At 43.8% G+C, this 21,238-nt stretch overlaps 1 protein-coding gene across 1 annotated transcript in view; it reads right to left on the reverse strand.

The window, feature by feature from the left end:
- The window catches only part of snx27a (sorting nexin 27a), a 44,278-nt gene extending 24,674 nt beyond the window's left edge, over positions 1–19,604 (reverse strand). Inside the window, exons 1-5 of the mRNA XM_029735834.1 lie at positions 19,190–19,604; positions 9,570–9,801; positions 3,784–3,976; positions 3,142–3,206; positions 2,952–3,056 (exon numbers count right to left, since the gene is read on the reverse strand). Coding sequence (XP_029591694.1) covers positions 2,952–3,056; positions 3,142–3,206; positions 3,784–3,976; positions 9,570–9,801; positions 19,190–19,500 — 906 coding nt within the window. The 5' untranslated portion in view covers positions 19,501–19,604. The remainder of the gene's footprint in view (positions 1–2,951; positions 3,057–3,141; positions 3,207–3,783; positions 3,977–9,569; positions 9,802–19,189) is intronic.
- Between the last annotated feature and the right edge of the window lie 1,634 nt (positions 19,605–21,238).

The following is a 21,238-nucleotide window of genomic DNA, read 5'->3' on the forward strand; positions in this document are numbered from 1 at the left end:
CAAATCTGGGGAAGGGTACCAAAAAAAAATGGCTGCAGCATTGAATGTCCAAGAACACAGTGGTCTCCATCAATCTTAAATTGAAGAAGTTTGTAAACACCAAGAATCTTCCTAGAGCTGGCTGCCTGGCCAAACTGAGCAAATGGGGGAGAAAAGCCTTGGCTAGGGAGGTGACCAAGAACCCGATGGTCACTCAGAGAGCTCTAGAGTTCCTCTGTGAAGATGGGAGAACCATCTCTGCCGCACTCCACCAATCAGGCGTTTATGGTAAGCCACTCCTCAGTAAAAAGACACGACAGCCCGCTTGGAGTTCGCCAAAAGGCACCTAAAGACTCTCAGACCATGAGAAACAATATTCTTTAACAAACTACAGTTTTGGCAAGTCGGTTAGGACATCTACTTTGTGCATGAAACAAGTAATTCTTCCAACAATTGTTTACAGATTAGGGGCGTGATTGTACAGTCATGGCCAAAAGTTGAGAATGACACAAATATTAATTTTCAAAGTCTGCTGCCTCAGTTTGTATGATGGCAATTTGCATATACTCCAGAATGTTATGAAGAGTGTTCAGATAAATTGCAAAGTCCCTATTTGCCATGCAAATGAACTGAATGCCCAAAAAACATTTCCACTGCATTTCAGCCCTGCCACAAAAGGACCAGCTGACATCATGTCAGTGATTCTCTCATTAACACAGGTGTGAGTGTTGACGAGGACAAGGCTAGAGATCACTCTGTCAAGCTGATTGAGTTTGAATAACAGACTGGAAGCTTCAAAAGGAGGTTGGTGCTTGGAATCATTGTTCTTCCTCTGTCAACCATGGTTTCCTGCAAGGAAACACGTGCGTCATCATTGCTTTGCACAAAAAGGGCTTCACAGGCAAGGATATTGCTGCCAGTAAGATTGCAGCTAAATCAACCATTTATCGGATCATCAAGAACTTCAAGGAGAGCGGTTCAATTGTTGTGAAGAAGGCTTCAGGGCTCCCAAGAAAGTCCAGCAAGCGCCAGGACCGTCTGCTAAAGTTGATTCAGCTGCGGGATCGGGGAACCACCAGTACAGAGCTTGCTCAGGAATGGCAGCAGGCAGGTGTGAGTGCATCTGCACGCACAGTGAGGCGAAGACTTTTGGAGGATGGTCTGGTGTCAAGAAGGGCAGCAAAGAAGCCACTTCTCTCCAGGAAAAACATCAGGGACAGACTGATATTCTGCAAAAGGTACAGGGATTGGACTGCTGACTGGGGTAAAGTCATTTTCTCTGAATCCCCTTTCCGATTGTTTGGGGCATTCGGAAAAAAGCTTGTTCGGAGAAGACAAGGTGAGCGCTACCATCAGTCCTGTGTCAGTCCAACAGTAAAGCATCCTGAGACCATTCATTACATTTGAGTCATTTAGCAGACGCTCTTATCCAGAGCGACTTACAGTAGTGAATACATACATTTTAATTTCATGCATTTAAAAAAAAAAAAAAATTGTACTGGCCCCCCGTGGGAATCGAACCCACAACCCTGGCATTGCACACACCATGCTGGCGTTGCAAACACCATGCTCTACCAACTGAGCCACAGGGAAGGCGTGTTTGAAATTCAATGATCAACTGAGGGACCTGACAGATAATTGTATGTGTGGGGTACAGAGACGAGGTAGTCATTAAAAAAAATTAGTCCATGCAACTTGTGACTTGTTAATCAAAAGTTTACTCCTGAACCTAGTTAGGCTTGCCATAACAAAGGGGTTGAATACTTATGGACAAAAAAATTGGAAAAACATAATTCCACTTATGGGGTATTGTGTGTAGGCCAGTGATACAAAATGTCGAATTAATCAATTTTAAATTCAGGCTGTAACAACAAAATGTGGAAAAAGTCAAGGGGTGTGAATACTTTCTAAAGGCACTGTAGCTATTCATTACAGTAGCTAGCTAAACTAATTATTGCTTTAACTTTATTAGCAGTGTGTTTTGAGAGGTGGAAAATGCCAGCGCCATAGCACCGGTGTCCAGTGGTACCATCGGGGGCTGCCAACTCCTCTCCCTCTCGACCTTGTTCGTGCTTTGGGCTGTCCCTCTAATAATGACTTGAATAAAAGGCTAGTTCGAGCAGTTTTCTAGGCAGAAACCAATTTCTCTGGGGCACTCGGTAACAACGGTACAGCGAAGCAGAATCATTACAACAAATATCTGGGCAAATTTTTTTTTTGTTGGCGCACTGGTGCTCCCAAAATAAAATTTCAGGTCGCACAGCACAATATTTAGGAGCATATGCAACCAAAAATGGTTACACATGCTGACCACACCGCTCGCGTCGCAAAATAAATGTACACATACATGTTATTCAGTCATTGCACCCGCACTGCTTGCGAGCGTCTGCGTGGCCAGGTGCTAAAATAGAAATAGGTTATATTTGTGACACTCAACGCGCTGTAAGTCCGGCCTCTCCCATCTTCTCATTGGTTTTTAAGTGCATATACCCACGTGCCATCCCCTCATTGGTGTTTAGGAGCATATACCCACGTGGGTGATTGAAAGATGAACTGACATCCGCACTCCAGTCGGTTGTAGTAACGCCCCGAATAGTTGGTTGCCAACCGCCAAAGAAGTAAAAAAGAAGCCTGAGGAAGGAGGAGAGATGACGAGAGAGGAATTCGGTTTACCGTTTTATCTGTGTCGGAGTAGAGGACGTTTCAGGTAAAATAACAACCCAATGTTTATATCCCAGGACAAATTAGCTAGCAACAGCAAGCTAGCTAGCTAAATTGCCATAAATGTTTAATGCTTTTCAGCCTGTCCCCAAATGAATATAATTGGTTCAGTTTGTTTTGATATTTCAACCTGGGTGTCCTGATCGTGTCTGGTGTGGGTGGACAAAAATCAACATGCGCACGCCCGGTTTGGTCAGCATATATCTAACTACATGTGAGGAACTAAAAAAAAAAAAAAAACGGTTCTATACCTGGTAGACTTGGTCAGTTGTGCTGTTCTTGCGCACCCTGACAGAGATGATGGTCTTGTCTGGCAGGGCTATCCGCAGCTCCACGTCTGAAACGCCATTGTAATTCTGACAGAGAAAGAAACGGTGAGTATCAGTGTGCGTGTTTTAAGATGCTCTCCTGGAGCTACGGAAACTGTCTGCACAAACGTACCTCATCTGATTCAGAAAGGAATTCCTGCATGATGTCACTCTCACCAATCACCCGTACTGAACAAACTACAGAAGGAGAAAATAAGAGAAAGAGCAAAAGGTAATCTTACCATATTGCATTCATGTGCACACTTGAAGTTGGACACAATGTGCACTGCAGTTATATCACCGGTACATTCACATTCCAGGGCATTCCACAAGTATTGCAATGATTTGCCATCTGTCTGCAGGAGATATAGAGCCATCTTGGAGTTCGACACACGGCATTATAGCATACGTGGTTTCTCACTTCTCCAAAAACTCAGATTTCTGTGCTACTTGTTCCTCCAATTAACTCACAAAGGCGTTCCAAAAATAAAGCACGTGCTGTTTTTCATCTCTCCTCAACTGATCTCCAGCACTGACATGTGGAAGTGGTGTAATACCACAGAATGAAATAGAGATGTGTATATATAACTATTATTACGTTCTATGTGTAATATGATACCTGTGGTGTTGGCGCTGTAGGCACTATCTGCATGTCAGCATTACACATCATTGAAGGGAATTAAGTTGCCATCCTTAAGACTTTTTCCTTAACTCTCATCAGTTCTCTACAGGTACACGCTACCTCTTTCTCTACCTTTGCTTCCTTCTCTCTCACCTCTCTCCAGGTACTCCTCCAGGCCCCTGCGGCGTGCGTCCAGCTGCTGCTCAGACAGGGAGAAGGGCCACTTCCCTGGGATCTTGGGGAAGGTGTAACTGGCAAACTCCCTCCTCAGGTTCTGGTTCAGGATAGCAAACTCCCGGTAGCGCTTGGAACACAGCTGCCTGCCCGACATGTACACGTTGTACACCTGTAGGGAACAGACCGAGGTGAGCGGTAAGGTGGCATATGACAGAACACAGGGGAAATGATGCACAGTATTCACTTGTAAAAGATGAGACATGTACACAGGGCTCTAAAGTGCGACCGTTTTGGTTGCATATGCTTCTAAATATTTTGTTGTGTGACCTGGACCTAATTTGGGAACACCAGTGTGCCTAGAAAAACATTTGTAGTAATGATAAGGCTTCACTGTACAGTTTTAAAAAATGTTTTAGGTGGTAGATCAGCTTTAATATTGCAGACAGATTGTAGCTTCCATCAATATAATTGTCTGCATCATTTCCAATCCTATAACACACACACACGTCAAAAGTTGTACACCACCAACTACCTACTTCATCTCCATATTTGTTTTTCCTGCTCTTTTGTACACCAGTATTTCTACTTGCACATCATCTGCACATATCACTCCAGTGTAAATTGCTAAATTGTAATTACTTCACCATTATTGGCCTATTTATTGCCTTACCTCCTTTGCACACACAGTATACAGATTGTTCTATTGTGTTATTGACTGTATGTTTGTTTATCCCATGTGTAACTGTGTTGTTTTTGTCGCACTGCTTTGCTTTATCTTGGCCAGGTCCCAGTTGTAAATGAGAACTTGTTCTCAACTGGCCTACCTGGTTAAATAAAAAAAATAAGTTTGGACACACCTACTCATTCCAGGGATTTTCTTTATTTTGACTATTTTCTACATTGTAGAATAATAGTGAAGACATCAAAAACTATGAAATAACATGGAATCATACAGTAATGAAAAAGTGTGAAACAAATCAAAATATATTTCATTTTTGGGATTCATCAAAGTAGCCACCCTTTGCCAAGAGTGTGCAAAGCTGTCATTCTCTCAACCAGCTTCATGAGGTAGTCACCTGGAATGCATTTGAATTAACAGGTTTGCCTTGTTAAAAAGTACATTTGTGGAATTTCTTTCCTTAATGGGTTTGAGCCAATCAGTTGCGTTGTGACAAGGTAGGGTTGGTAAACAGAAGATAGCCCTATTTGGTAAAAGACCAAGTCCATATTATGGCAAGAACAGCTCAAATAAACAAAGAGAAACAACAGTCCGTTACTTTAAAGACATGAAGGTCAGTCAATCCAGAAAATTTCTCAAGTGCAGTCACAACAACCATCAAGCGCTGATGAAGAAACTAGCTCTCATGAGGACCGCCGCAGGAAAGGAAGACCCAGAGTTACCTCTGCTGCAGAGAAGTTCATTAGAGTTACCAGCCTCAGAAATTGCAGCCCAAATAAATGCTTCAGAGTTCAAGTAAGAGACACATCAACATAAACTGGGCAGAAGAGACTGCGTGAAATCAGGCCTTCATGGTTGAATTGCTGCAAAGAAACCACTACTAAAAGACACCAATAAGAAGAGACTTGCTTGGTCCAAGAAACATGAGCAATGGACATTAGACCGGTGGAAATCTGTCCTTTGGTCTGATGAGTCCAAATTTGAGATTTTTGGTTCCAACCGCCGTGTCTTTTTAAGACACAGAGTAGGTGAACAGATGATCTCTGCATGTGTGGTTCCCACCGTGAAGCATGAAGGAAGTGTGTTGGTGTGGGGGTGCTTTGCTGGTGACACTGTCAGTGATTTATTTAGAATTCATGGCACACTTAACCAGCATGGCTACCACAGCATTCTGCAGTGATACGCCATCCTTTATGGTTTGGGCTTAGTGGGACTATCCTTTGTTTTTCAACAGGACAATGACCCAACACACCTCCAGGATGTTTAAGGGCTATTTGACCAAGAAGTAGAGTGATGGAGTGACTGCATCAGATGACCTGGCCTCCACAATCACCCGACCTCAAACCAATTGAGATGGTTTGGGATGAGTTGGACACCAGAGTGAAGGAAAAGCAGCCAACAAGTGCTCAGCATATGTGGGAACTCCAAGACTGTTGGAAAAGTATTCCAGGTGACTACCTCATGAAGCTGGTTGAGAGAATGCCAAGTGTGCAAAGCTGTCATCAAGGCAAAGGGTGGCTACTTTGAAGAATCCAAAAAATGAAATATTTTTTAATTTGTTTAACACTTTTTTGGTTACTACATGATTCCATATGTGTTAATTATTCCATAGTTTTTATGTATTCACTATTGTTCTACAATGTAAAACATATTCAAAGAAAGAAAAAAACACTTGAATGAGTAGGTGTCCAAACATTTGACTGGTACTGCACTCTTGGCATTCTCTCAACCAGCTTCACCTGGAATGCTTTTCCAACAGTCTTGCTATGGGGCTCTAAATTGAACTCAGGTGCATCCTGTTTCCATTGATCACCATTGAGAAATGTCTATACAACTTGGAGTCCACCTGTGGTAAATTCAATTGATTGGACATGATTTGGAAAGGCACACACACACCTGTCTAGATAAGGCCCCACAGTTGACAGTGCATGTCAGCGCAAAAACAAAGCCATGAGGTCTAAGGAATTGTCTGTAGAGCTTTGAGACAGGATTGTGTCGAGGCACAGATCTGGGGAAGGGTACCAAAATAATTCTGCAGCATTGAAGGTCCCCAAGAACAGTGGCCTCCATTCTTAAATGGAACAGGTTTGGAACCACCAAGACTCTTCCTGGAGCTGGCCGCCCGGCCAAACTGAGCTATCGGGGGAGAAGGGCCTTGGTCAGGGAGGTGACCAAGAGCCTGATGGTCACTGATACAGCTCTAGAGTTCCTCTGTGGAGATGGGAGAATCTTCCAGAAGGACAACCAACTCTGCAGCACTCATCCAAATCTGGCCTTTATGGTTATGGTAGTGGCCAGAAGGAAGCCACACCTCAGTAAAAGACACATGACAGCCCGCTTGAAGATTTCCAAAAGGATCCTAAAGTACTCTGGCCATATAGAAACAAGATTCTCTGGTCTGATGAAACCAAGATTGAACACTTTGGCCTGAATGCCAAGTGTCACGTCTGGAGGAAACCTGGCACGATCTCTACGGTGAAGCATGGTGATGGCAGCATCATGCTGTGGGGATGTTTTTCAGAGGCAGGGGCTGAGAGACTAGTCAGGATCGAGTGAAAGATGAACGGAGCAAAGTACAGAGAGAGATCTTTGATGAAAACTTGCTCCAGAGCGCTCACAACCTCAGACTGGGGCGAAGGTTCACCTTCCAACAGGACAATGCCCTAAGCACACAGCCAAGACAACACAGGAGAGGCTTCAGGGACAAGTCTCTGAATGTCCTTGAGTGGCCCGGCTCTCTAATGTGTTCCAGGGGTCCTAGGCCTATAAGCTACGTTTTGAGTTAATTGGCTACTTTAGTTGTGATACGCACCTTATCAAAACATATAAGACTATGGGCTAGGCTACATAAGCGACTGGCAGTTAGAAAGTTTGGTAGGCTACTAATGACCATCAGCAGCATCAAAGCCCAGTTTTGGAGAAGCCTAGTTACCGTGACTAAACAGTCACGTGGAATTTGACTCGTGACCGCTGGTGTGGCGGTAATACTGTTACCGTAACAGCCTTAGTCCACAGGAACCTGCACAGTCATGAAGAGAGCATGGCTGCGCCCCCCCCCCCCCATTATTTTTTGGGGCCTCATTCCATGTTCAATAATAGTGGTTAACATGATTTTTCAATGAATACCTCATCTCTGTACCCCACACATACAGATAATTGTAAGGACCCTCAGTCGAGGCGTGCATTTCAAAACACAGATTCAACAACAAAGACCAGGGAGGTTTTCCAACGCCTCGCAAAGGGCACCTATTGGTAGATTGGTAAAAAAAAAAAAAAAAAAGATATCCCTTTGAGCATGGTGAAGTTATCAATACACCAGTTACTACAAAGATACAGGCGTCCTTCCTAACTCAGTTGCCAGAAAGGAAACGGCTCAAGAATTGGTGACTTTAAAACAATGGCTGTGATAGGAGAAAACGGAGGATGAATCAACAACATTGTAGTCACTCCACAATACTAACCTAAATGACAGCATAAAAAAATGACAGCCTGTACAATAAAAATTATCCAAAACATGCATCCTGTTTGCAATAAGGCACTGAAGTAAAACTGCAAAGAAATGAACTTTATGTCCTGAATACAAAGCGTTATTTTTGGGGCAAAACAAACATCAGAGTACCACTCTTCATATTTCTAAGCATGGTGGTGGCTGCATCATGTTATGGGTATGCTTGTCATTGGCAAGGACTAGGGATTTTTGGGGGGGATAAAAAGAAACAATAGAACTAAGCACAGGCAAAATCCTAGAGGAAAACCTGATTCAGTCTGTTTTCCAACAGACACTAGGAGACAATTCACCTTTCAGTAGGACAATAACCTAAAACACAAGGCCAAATATACACTGGAGTTGCTTACCAAGACAACATTGCATTTTCCTGAGTGGCCTAGTTAGTTTTGACTTAAATTGGATTGAAAATAAGACTTGAAAATGGCAGTCTAACAATGATCAACAACCAACTTGACAGAGCTTGAATAATTGTTTTAAGAATATTGTGCAAATATTGTACAATCTCTTAGAGACTTACCCAGAAAGACTTACGGCTGTATTCGTTGCCAAACATGATTCTAACACTCAGGGGTGTGAATTAGATATTTCTATATTTAATTTTCAATAAATTAGCAAACATTTCTAAAAACACGTTTTAGCTTTGGCATTCTAGGGTATTGTGTGTAGATGGGTGAGAAAATACATATATTTAAAAAAAAATCAATTCATGCTGTAACACAACAAAATGTGGAATAAGGGGTATGAATTGACACTCCCACACACATTCACCACACCATTTGCTGCTGCTACTCTGTTCTTTATTTTACACTTATCCATCCTGATGCCTAGTAACTTTACCCTGCCTTCATGTACATATCTACCTCAAATACCTTATACCCCTGCACATTGATCTGGTGCTGGTACTCCCTGTAAACAAAACAAAAAACACCTGCTCTTTCCATGACAGACTGACCAGGTGAATCCAGACGGAAGCTAATGATCATTTGTTAAATCCACTTTAAATCAGTGTAGATAAAGCGGAGGAGAGGTTAAAATATGGATTTTTAAGCCTTGAGACAACAGATACATGGATTGTGTGTTTGCCATTCAGACGGTGAAGGGGAAAGACCAAAAATGTCAGTGTATTTGAACAGGGTATGATAATTGACAGGCGCACTGGTTTGTGTCAAGAACTGCAACGCTGCTGGGTTTCACGCTTAACAGTCTCCCATGTCTGTCAAGAATGATCCACCACCCAAAGGACATCCAGCCAACTTGGCAACTATGGGAAGCATTGGAGTCAACATTCCTGTGGAATGCTTTCGACACCTTGTAGAGTCCATTCCCCGACAAATTGAGGAGGTTCTGGGGGCAAAAGGGGGGGGTGCAACTTAATATTAGGAAGGTGTTCCTAATGTTTTGTATACTCAGTGTAGGTCGCATTCTATACGTGATTACTGACAAAGGCCTACACATTTTGGCATGGCCGAACTCTGCACTGCGAAAGACACATTGGGCTTTTAGAAAAGTTTAGTCATTCTCTAGTAAACAAGGCCAGCCAGAAACCTCACTACAAACTATGTATTTTTTACTCACCACAAACCTCTCGGCGTGCTGCTCCACGTGCTTGAAGGTGGGGATGGAAATGGGCACGGCCTGCTTGTCGCTGTAGTCATAGCTGAGCTGGGCGGCGCTCTCATCCCCGGCCTCAAGACCATCTGCCTCCTGGGGCGGCACAGACAGCACAGAAAGCACCAGCTCCCTCTCCCCGGCCCGGATCAGATCCACCACCTGCTTGTGGGTGGCCCCCTCCACGCTCACACCATTACTGTGGGACGCAGAGTGAGAGATGGTGGGACGGGATCAGTCGGTGCTCATGTTATGCCCGTTAATGGTGGTAGTGTTTGGTTAGACCAATCCTCCAACACCTTCTCCGAAATTATACACGTTTGCCTTATTCTGTCTAGTGAGTGACTAGTAACAACGCTCCTTGGTATAGCTCTGTAACCGGCTAAACTTTTACAACTGATATACATCTATTTCCACTGTTGGTTGAGCGGTGAGTCTCTCGCTATCGAATCCCTATCGCTACAAAAAATAAAATTAAAATAAATACAAAAATCACACAAAAGTTTGAACACCTACTCATTAAATGTTTTTTTCTTTATTTTTACTATTTTCTACATTGTAAAATAATAGTGAAGACATCAAAAACTATGAAATAACACATATGGAATCATGTAGTAACCAAAAAGAAGTGTTAAATCAAAAATATATTTTATATGAAAAACTTCAAAGTAGCCACCCTTTGCCTTGACAGCTTTGCACACTCTTGCCTTTTCTCAACCAGCTTCACCTGGAATGCTTTTTGAATAGTCTTGAAGGAGTTCTCACACATGATGAGCACTTGTTGGCTGCTTTACCTTCACTCCGCGGTCCAACTGATCCAAAACCATCTCAAGTTGATGTTGAGATGTGTCTGTTACTTGGCCTCCATAATCACCCGACCTCAACCCAATTGGTTTGGGATGAGTTGGACCGCAGAGTGAAGGAAAAGCAGCCAACAAGTGCTCAGCATGTGTGGGAACTCCTTCAAGACTGTTGGAGAAGCATTCCAGGTGAAGCTGGTTGAAAGAATACCAAGAGTGTGCAAAGCTGTCATCAAGGCAAAGGGTGGCTACTTTGAAGAATCCTAAATATATTTGGATTTCTTTAACACAATTTAATACTTTTGATGTCTTCACTATTATTCTACAATGTAGGAAAATAAACTAAAAATCCTTGAATGAGTAGGTGTGTCCAAACTTTTGACTGGTACTGTATATAGACAGTGCATTCGGAAAGTATTCAGACCCCTTCACTTTTTCCACATTGTTACATTACAGCCTTATTTTAAAATTGATCAAATACATGCTTTTCCTCATCAATCTACACACAATACTCCATAATGACAAAGCAAAAAGTTTAAATTGTTTGCACATTTATTAAGGTATTTCTGTTTTATTTTACACAAGTATGCTTAAAAATTGAGCTCAGGTACATCCTGTTCCCATTGATCATCCTTGAGATGTTTCTACAACGTGATTGGAGTCCACCTGTGGTAAATTCAATTGATTGGACATGATTTGGAAAAGCACACACCTGTCTATATAAGGTCCTACAGTTGACTGTGCATGTCAGGGCAAAAACCAAGCCATGAGGTTGAAGGAATTGTCTGTAGAGCTCCGAGAAAGGATTGTGTCGAGGCACAGATCTGGGGAAGGGTACCAAAAAATGTCTGCAGCATTGAAGGTCCCCAATACCATCCCGATGGTGAAACATGGTGGTGGCAGCATCATACTGTGGGGATATTTTTCAGCAGCAGGGACTGGGAGACTAGTAAGATCAAGGGAAAGATGAACAGAGTAATGTACAGAGAAATCCATGATGAAAACCTAATCCAGAGCGCTCAGGACCTCAGACTGGGGCGAAGGTTCACCTTCCAACAGGACAACGACTCTAAGCACACAGCCATGACAACGCAGGAGTGGCTTCGGGACAAGTCTCAATGTCCTTGAGTGGCCCAGCCAGAGCCCGGACTTGAACTCGATCAAACATCTCTGGAAAGACCTGAAAATAGCTGTGCAGCAACGCTCCACATCCAACCGGACAGGGTTTGAGAGGATCTGAGAGAATGGAGAAACTCCAAATACAGGTGTGCTAAGCTTGTAGCGTCATACTCCAGAAGACTCGTGGCTGTAAACGCTGCCCAAAGTGCTTCAACAAAGTACTGAGTAAAAGGTCTAAATACTTATGTAACCTCTTACATCTAGGGGGCAGTAATTTCACGGCTGGATAAAAAACGTACCCGATTTAATCTGATTATTAGTCCTGCCCAGAAACTGGAATATGCATATAATTATTAGCTTTGGAGAGAAAACACTCCAAAGTTTCTGAAACTGTTTGAATGGTGTCTGTGAGTATAACAGAACTCCTATGGCAGGCAAAAACCTGAGATGCTTCTGTTCAGGAAGTACCCTGTCTGAACATTTCTTGCCCTTCTTGATTATCTCTATCGTTTACAAAGGATCTCTGCTCTTACGTGACACTTCTCACGTCAACAATGGAGTCTCACAGCCCGGGAAAAACAGGAATGATGTAATTCAAAGCCCTGGCTGAAGCACACGAGAGCAAAAGCTGAGTGGTCAGTCAATGGACTAAGCCTTAGGCGCGTGACACGCCCCGCCCCCGGCTTTCGGTTTTTTCCTCAGTTTACAGACAGGCAGATTCCCGGTCGGAATATTATCGCTTCTCTACGAGATAAATTGCATAAATATTGGTTTTAAACAGCGGTTGACATGCTTCGAAGTACGGTAATGGAATATTTAGAAATTTTTTGTCATATTTTGCGTCATGCTCGTGGCCGAGATTTAGCGTTGGGATAGTGTCTAGAACGCACGAACAAAACGTCGCTGTTTGGATATAACGATGGATTATTTGGGACCAAACCTACATTTGTTATTGAAGTAGAAGTCCTGGCAGTGTATTCTGATGAAGAACAAGCAAGGTAAGAACATTTTTCTTATAGGAAATGTGATTTTGGTGAAGGCTAAACTTGCAGGGTGTCTAAATAGCTAGCCCTGTAACGCCGGGCTATGTACTTACATTATTGCAAAATGTGCTTCATCCGAAAAGCTATTTTAAAATCGGACATATCGAGTGCATAGAGGAGTTCTGTATCTATAATTCTTAAAATAATTGTTATGCTTTTTGTGAACGTTTATCGTGAGTAATTTAGTAAAATCACCGGAAGTGTTCGGTGGGAATGCTAGTTCTGAACGTCACATGCTAATGTAAAAAGCTGGTTTTTGATATAAATATGAACTTGATTGAACAGACATGCATGTATTGTATAACACAATGTCCTAGGTGTGTCATCTGATGAAGATCATCAAAGGTTAGTGCTGCATTTAGATATGGTTTGGGTTTATGTGACATGATATGCTAGCTTGAAAAATGGCTGTGTGATTATTCCTGGCTGGGTACTCTGCTGACATAATCTAATGTTTTGCTTTCGCTGTAAAGCCTTTTTGAAATCGGACAGTTTGGTTAGATAAAGGAGAGTCTTGTCTTTAAATAGCTGTAAAATAGTCATATGTTTGAAAAGTGTAAGTTTTCGGATTTAGAGGAGTTTGAATTTCGCGCCCCGCCCATCATTGGATATTGGAGCAGACGTTCCGCTAGCGGAACGTGTAGATGTAAGAGGACAGGGTTTGAGAGGATCTGAGAGAATGGAGAAACTCCAAATACAGGTGTGCTAAGCTTGTAGCGTCATACTCCAGAAGACTCGTGGCTGTAAACGCTGCCCAAAGTGCTTCAACAAAGTACTGAGTAAAAGGTCTAAATACTTATGTAAATGTGATAAAAAAAAAAAAAAGTTTTATATATATATTAGCAATAATCTCTGAACCTGTTTATGCTGTCGTTATGGGGTAGTGTGTAGACTAATGAGTGGATTTTTGTTTAAATCCAATTTAGAATAAGGCTGTAACGTAACAAAATGTGGAAAAAGCCAGGGGGTCTGAATACTTTCCGAATGCACTGCATGTTTTGCCGTCACACACCGGATAAGTGCAGTGAAAATGTTTTTTTTTTACAGGGTCAGCAATAGTAGTACAGCGCCCCTGGAGCAAATTAGGGTTAAGTGCCTTGCTCAAGGGCACAGACACATTTTTCACCACGTCGGCTCGAGTATTCTAACCAGTGACCTTTCGGTTACTGGACTAGCGCGCTACCTGCCGCCCTACAAGTTTACCATGTGGTGACATGCCTCCCTCCTTAACTCACGATGCTGAGGCCCGATGGCAGCAGCATCAGGTGTCTCGGCTAATCTGCCTCTGAGTACCAAGGGGGTTGAGGGAGGGAGGGCAGGGGAGCGCCTGCCTGCCACACACTGTTTCCATCATTACTTATTCATTTTAGTAACCTTTGACACCCCTGACCTATAAGATCAGGACTATTTTCTATGTAAGAGAACATTAAACTTTTAACATCTCCTCGAGATTAAAGTTTTACTGCAAGATATGAAATTGTCACAATGTTTGTTCTTCAAATTATGTATTTTATCAAGACAAATGAAATATCCCAAATAATCTCTCGAAAAATGTAAGGTTTTGTTTTTCTAGGTTTCCGCTTTTCACAGGTTTTTGCTCTTAAAAAAAGAAAAAAAATCACACGTCCACAACAACGCTTAAAACTGAGAAATGTTGACTTTTAGGTGTAGTTACCCTTTATTTAAAGTGCTCCCATAGCAAGAGGCTGTTCAGCTGTGTTTTTGTAGTGCACATATGATAGTGTTTGCAAAACAAATACCCACTGGATTGATAAATGATCATGATATCATTCTGACAGGTAAGCATAGGCTACTTTGTAGTTAACATTTAATTGAGAAGGTTTTTTGGGAAACCTTTCCATCTACCAGAAGTCTTTTCATTAGCATCCTCGCTAACAGCTACACAAAGTATTAGACGCGCACGGGCCGGGCTTATCAGCACACTCCGCTCCTTATTCTCTAGGACCATAGCCTGAGAGTCTAGGGAGTACCCTAAACCTGCTTCTCAAACTCTCTGACCTGGGTGACGTGTGCCCTGATAGGTTGCTGGGAGGTTACTAAGGGGTCGGAAATCTGCCCATCCTCTTGACTCTGCAAGTCATACAGGGCACTTTCCATACTGCCTACCTGCAGTCTAGTGGAGTAAGGCTCCGGGGTATACAGTGGACTAATACCATGTGGATTATACCCCTTCTATGGAGCCTATGGGAGGGAAGTACAGGAAGAACATATGGTTCGTATGGAGCAGAATATATCTTTGCATCTTGGAATAGCAGACCAGATCCCAGGCTTCCTCCGGTCAGGGGAGCCCTCTGCAACAGGGGAAGACTTGGGATAGTCGTATGGAGTTCAGCAGTATGACGCCGCTTCTCCAACCCCAGCAACATTACCGGCTACGACTGTGACTTTACTATGCTGCCTCTTTGGCAGCACGGCGAAGTCTGGGGGAACCCTCTTCCTGGCTCGGCCAGCATCGCCACGCGGTAGTAAACCTATTGCTGACCGGACCCTATTCCTCACCGCCTGTCCCTGCACTATGGAATCCTGCAGAAGCACAGGACCTGTCTGCTGCTACCGCCGATGACTGTTCCAGCCCTGACCTGGGCCCATGGAGAGACCCAGCCACACCACTGTCACCAGTTACTGACACAACAGCTTCACCTAACCCAGCCATAGCCCTGGTCCCATTCGGTATGTCCAGGATGCACCTGCCCAGCGTGCAACACCTGATCCAGGTCCAGTCCTGCTGCCTCTGGACTCAACCCCAGATGTGACGGTGGGGGACACACCAGACCTCACTGGGGTCGACCACTCAGACTTCACCCCCCCACCCACCCCCCGTGTCCTGTCCCAGGGGCACTACCTATTCCTGCTTCTGGTGTCTGAGCTGATCCACCATCTGCCCTGGGCTCACTAGTACTGCCGCCTGATCTGGCCTCGAGTTTACCGTTGGGGCCTGCTCTGGCTCCTGCACGGGGGGGCTTTCCTGCCTCAGTTGGGGAACCGCCGCTGCTCCTTGCCTACCTCTGATGGGGGGGGGCTGGACCTACCTTGGGACCAATAGGCTCTAGACTGACATTCGAGCATGGAATTACTTATTTTGTACGCTGCTCATATTTAGGGGTGGCTGTTATGAATTCCCTGCCGGTTACTTATCAGCATCTCACAACCCTGAGCTGCACACTCCACTTCCCATTCCCCACGACCAGAGCCTGAGAATCTAGGGAGTACCATAAACATGCCTCTCAAACTCTGATGTGTGTGACCTGTGCCTCGATAGGTTGCTAGGGAGGTTACTAGGGGCTGGACAGCTGCCCATCGTCTTGACTCTGCAGGTCACACAATACTTCAAGCAGTCAGAGAACAGCAAGCTCATCTCTGTCCTGCACAACAACAGCTGCTCATTCATATCTGGACTTGTGGGATGGTGTGCGTGCCCAAAGTGAGTTGTGTGACATTTGTATATTGTTCTTCATAGTTAGTTACTACTATTGCATGTTTCCCCTCTGCGTTTACTGTGTAATACTCTGCAGGTAGCATATGCAATCTATACAGTCCTTTGCATCTGTGCCCTGGTGTATTCATTACCTCTGTTCCTGTCCATTTCAGAACCACTACCATCCATGTTCATCTTTATCTGTGTGTTTAAATAAAGTTTGCGTATGTGTGAACTCTTGGGCTGCTTTATTCCCATTCTAACCGGGGCAGTGTCGTTGGGTCACAAATCACTAAAATACGTAGAGCCGGGTACCTCTCAATTATGCACTCCTTGACCCATCATTCCTGCAATGATGATTCACCATCGTTATCAATTCTTTTCATAATTTATCTGCAGATAATTGCCAAAAAGCCTAAGTCTACCAGTAGCCTGTGCAAATTAGGGAGCCAAATGAAAGGCTCTCCCACCGATGCAATTCAGGAGCTTACACTGAATGACGAGAGTCACTTACTTCAGCGTCACTGTCTGGCAAGCCCAGACATCCTAGGAAAGGAAACTTAAGAAATCCTTTGGTATACTAGTCCCGATATGATACCATGGACATAACAACATTGCATGATTCATGAATGGCAAAAGGACATAGGAGATCGACTTTATTCAGTCAGTTCACCTTTTATAAACTAGTCAACACTTGCTGTTCAGTTGTTAGACCACAGTAAATAGCCTACTATGCTCCACGACGCTGCGTAGCTAAGTTGTGGATTTTGACTCATCGTTACCAATTACATTGCATGGGACATGCAAATTCACAAGCATCATGCCCTCTCCCCTCCGTGTAAAGAAATTTGACTGCTTCTAGAGATCTGTATATAAATGATATGCTCAAGTCTCCGCCCTAACAATGGGAGTCGTTGTCCCAAAGGCGGGAAGGCAGGAGACAAGCTTAGGTCCAGAATATGCACATAGAAATGCTTCACCTCTTCCTCTCTGCTGTGTTTCCCTGTCATCACTCGCTTTGTGACTGACAGACGCCTATCCTACCAATAGATCGCTATAAGACGTATGTCGCTCATTCTAGCAGGAGAGGGCTCGACGGACTAGCAAATTGAAACTTTTAAATAAAAAGTACCCTATTTAATATGAAGTGGAAAACGTAGCCGGCTGAAAACGAGTCTGTATTGGGAACTTTCCTCAAGCTTATTCAGAGGGACAAAGAATGGGAAACAAACAACAACAAAAAAGGATAGAGGGAGATGTAGGCTAACCCCTCTCCACATCACAGCTTTGATGTAGCCGTGATCCTTCTATGAATCAGAAAAATAGTTCTCTGTAGCATCTGCCAAATTAATCTCATGAATACCATATACAGAAACGTGAAGGTAGGTTAATTGAATGGGAATAAAGTCAAAATAAAACAGGGACAGTACCAAGAGAGTTGGCCAACCTCTGGCTACTACATGAGAATTTTTCACTCATTGACAAGGGTGAATCTAAATCATTTAAATCACAAAATAAAATGTTGCAGAACTTTTAGGTTTCCCTCAATCAATAAGTAGGGATTGACAACAGCCTAAAGCCACCTAGTAAAACAGCAAGTGTGCATGCGTAAACAAACAAACTAGCCTTCAAGCCTGATCCGCTGATGTGAGCTAGAGGTGTAGGCACTGGGGGAATAACTTGACTACACACCAAGATTATTTCCAATTGCTGGGGAAGCAGCAGTGGCTGATTAATGTGTCACATGAACACTACTTATCATACGATATACCGTTAGGAAGGCAAAGGTTTACGTCCCAATATCACCCTATTCCTTATATAGTGCACTCTTTTTGACCAGGGCCCATAGTGCACTACATAGGGAATAGGGTGCCATTTGGAAGTAGAAATACCCTTTTGATGCCTCAGCAAGTTGTCTACCATGTTCCTCATTGACCGAGAAAAGTTTGGTATCGTTTCCATTTTCTTGTTCCTCAAGAGTAAGGCAAACTAATACTCAAAAGAAAAATCTGTGCCCTGAACAGACTGTACTGCTTCTGCAATTACATAAACTGAGTAATGTAGTGTAGGAAGACCATTTCCTTTGCAACTTTTTTTTTTAGGAAGGTTGAGGTGCTGGCCTTGCCCCAAAATGTTTTCAAAACGAGGGTCCAGCTTTGCCGTATCAACTCCACCCAGACACACCGACTTGCACACAAACACTCAGAAATGGGGCAAACAAACACTTCAAAGCATGATTGACTGGCTACATAACCAGGTTAATCCCCCCCACTATGGTAGACTGTCAGACTGAGTAAAAAACCCATTTCACACACAGTTGAGTTGGTGAACTGTCTGTATACAGTTGGTTGAGTGCCAATAACTGACCTACTCACTGTCATTATCCTGTCAGTCATGAGGACGCTAGACTGGGAGATAGGGCTATCTCCCATTTCAAAAAATTATAAAAAAGTTAAAGAAACCAATGACAACTCTGACATTCTACACTCATGAGCACAGTGTTAAAATCACTCACTGACTGCGCAAACGTACTCTCCCAAATTAGCTAGCAAAGATCATATTTTTGGTTGTGGTGGTGCGATGACTTGAATACAAACTACTCACAAATTTGTGCAATGATTGTCGGTCTGGATTTGTTTATTAAAATGCTTGCTAGCTAATTAGCATGGGTGCTAGCTAGCTAAAGTGTACTAGCGAGCTACAGATAACGTTTCAGTCAATTACTGCAGTGAGGTTAACTAGCTAGCAACTTGCTAGCTAACGTTAGCCACTTTGCTAAATACCTAGTTATTGCAACGTTCAAAACAACTTGGAACTCTCCGACTTCCATGTGTTCAAACCAACTGGGAAATTGGAAGAAATTCGATTTGAAAGGTCATACAACTCGAAATTGCAACTCGGGAACTAGGGCCTCTTTCTATAGCTCCGAATTCCCGATCTGAAGACCACTGACGTCATGATTTGAACTCGTTTTTTCCGAGTTCTCAGTTGTTTGAACACGCGCATGATGCGGATTCCCGAGTTGGATGACCGTTCAAATAGATTTTTCCCAGTCGGAGCTCCTTTTTTCCGACTTTCCCAGTCGGAGATTTGAGTTCACAGTTGTTTTGAACGCGGCATCAGTCCTCCCCAGAGGTAGCTAGCTAGCTAGCTAACGGCCGCTATTATGGGTAAAGAAAGCTGACTTACACCTCCAGAATCCTGTCACCCTTTGATATGCCAGCTCGGTCCGCTGCCCCTCCAGGCAAAACAGCACTGACATGCTGAAGAGGTGCGTACAATTCCCCATTGATGCTTCGCAGTTGTCCTCCTTCGCTAACTTGTCCACGAACGTTGAATCCATATCCTGATTCCGACTTTACAATTCTAACCATTCGTGGACCTGACGTCACTTGGGTAGCATTTTGGACTCCGGTACCGACTACCGAACCTGCAGCGGGTCCATTACGGGAAGCCGAAGGGAGAGCCGACTTAATTTCATCGCCTTCAACATCCGCCATCTTCTACTCAATGCCTCCGGTCGGTGTTTAACGGTTTCAAAACAACAAGTAGAAATACGCTCAGACTAGCTCCTCGAGACCGACTCAGAGGGAGTTCTATTAACCTGAACCACGGTGCACCGGTCTATGGCCCGTGACATGAACGGGTGAAGAAGGAGCGCCCTTCTCAAATCCAACAGTAATGCGCTGCTCAGTCATGTTGTCAACAAGACAGCATGGTGCATCTTCCAGAAACATGCAACATTTATTTTCCACCAAATTTATGTTAGCATTTTCTAAGTAGTTTTGATTGTTAAGGCAGATCAAGCGTTTTTATCTAAAGCAATCACTTTTGCATTGGCAGAGTGGTGCCAGGAAGTTAATCTCTCCCTCAACGTCAACAAAACGAAGGAGCTGATCGTGGACTTCAGAAGACAGAGGGAGCAAACCCCCATCCACACCAATGGGGCCGCAGTGGAGAAGGTGAAAAGCTTAAAGTTCCTCAGCGTACACATCACTGACAATCTCAAATGGTCCACCTACACAGACAGTGTGGTGTAGACGGCACTAGAGCATCTCTTCAAACTCAGCAGGCTGAAGAAATTTGGCTTGGCCCCTAAGACCCTCACAAACTTTTACAGATGCAAAATTGAGAGCATCCTGTCGGGCTGTATCACTGCCTGGTACGGCAACTGCACCACCCGCAACCGCAGGGCTCTCCAGAGTGTGGTGCGGTCTGCCCAACGCATCACCGGGGGCACACTGCCTGCCTTCCAGGACACCTACAGCACCTGATGACACAGGAAGGCCAAAAAGATCATCAAGGACCACCCGACTGTTAAATAGCCATCACTAGCCGGCCTCCACCCTGTACCCTGCCCTGAACTTAGTCATTGCCACTAGCCGGCTACCACCCGGTTACTCAACCCTGCACCGTAGAGGCTGCTGCCCTATGTACAGTTGAAGTCAGAAGTTTACATACACTTAGGTTGGAGTCATTAAAACTCGTTTTACAACCACTCCACAAATTTCTTGTTAACAAACTATAGTTTTGGCAAGTCAGTTAGGACATCTACATTGTGCATGACACAAGTAATTTTTCCAACAATTGTTTACAGACAGATTATTTCACTTATAATTCACTGTATCACAATTCCAGTGGGTCAGAAGTTTACATACACTAAGTTGACTGAGTTGCCTTTAAACAGCTTGGAAAATCCCAGAAAATGATGTCACGGCTTTAGAAGCTTCTGATAGGCTAATTGACATCATTTGAGTCAATTGGAGGTGTACCTGTGGATGTATTTCAAGGCCTACCTTCAAACTCAGTGCCTCTTTGCTTGACAACATGGGAAAATCAAAAGAAACAGCCAAGACCTCAGAAAAAAATTTGCAGACCTCCACAAGTCTGCTTCATCCTTGGGAGCAATTTCCAAACGCCTGAAGGTACCACATTCATCTGTACAAACAATAGTACGCAAGTATAAACACCATGGGACCACGCAGCCGTCATACCACTCAGGAAGGAGACACGTTCTGTCTCCTAGAGATGAACGTACTTTGGTGTGCGAAAAGTGCAAACCAATCCCAGAACAACAGCAAAGGACCTTGTGAAGTAGCTGGAGGAAACAGGTACAAAAGTTTCTATATCCACAGTAAAACGAGTCCTATATCGACATAACCTGAAAGGCCGCTCAGCAAGGAAGAAGCCACTGCTCCAAAACCGCCATATGAAAGCCAGCTGCACATGGGGACAAAG

This window comes from Salmo trutta, chromosome 36 (genome assembly GCF_901001165.1).
Source record: "Salmo trutta chromosome 36, fSalTru1.1, whole genome shotgun sequence".
NCBI lineage: Eukaryota > Metazoa > Chordata > Actinopteri > Salmoniformes > Salmonidae > Salmo > Salmo trutta.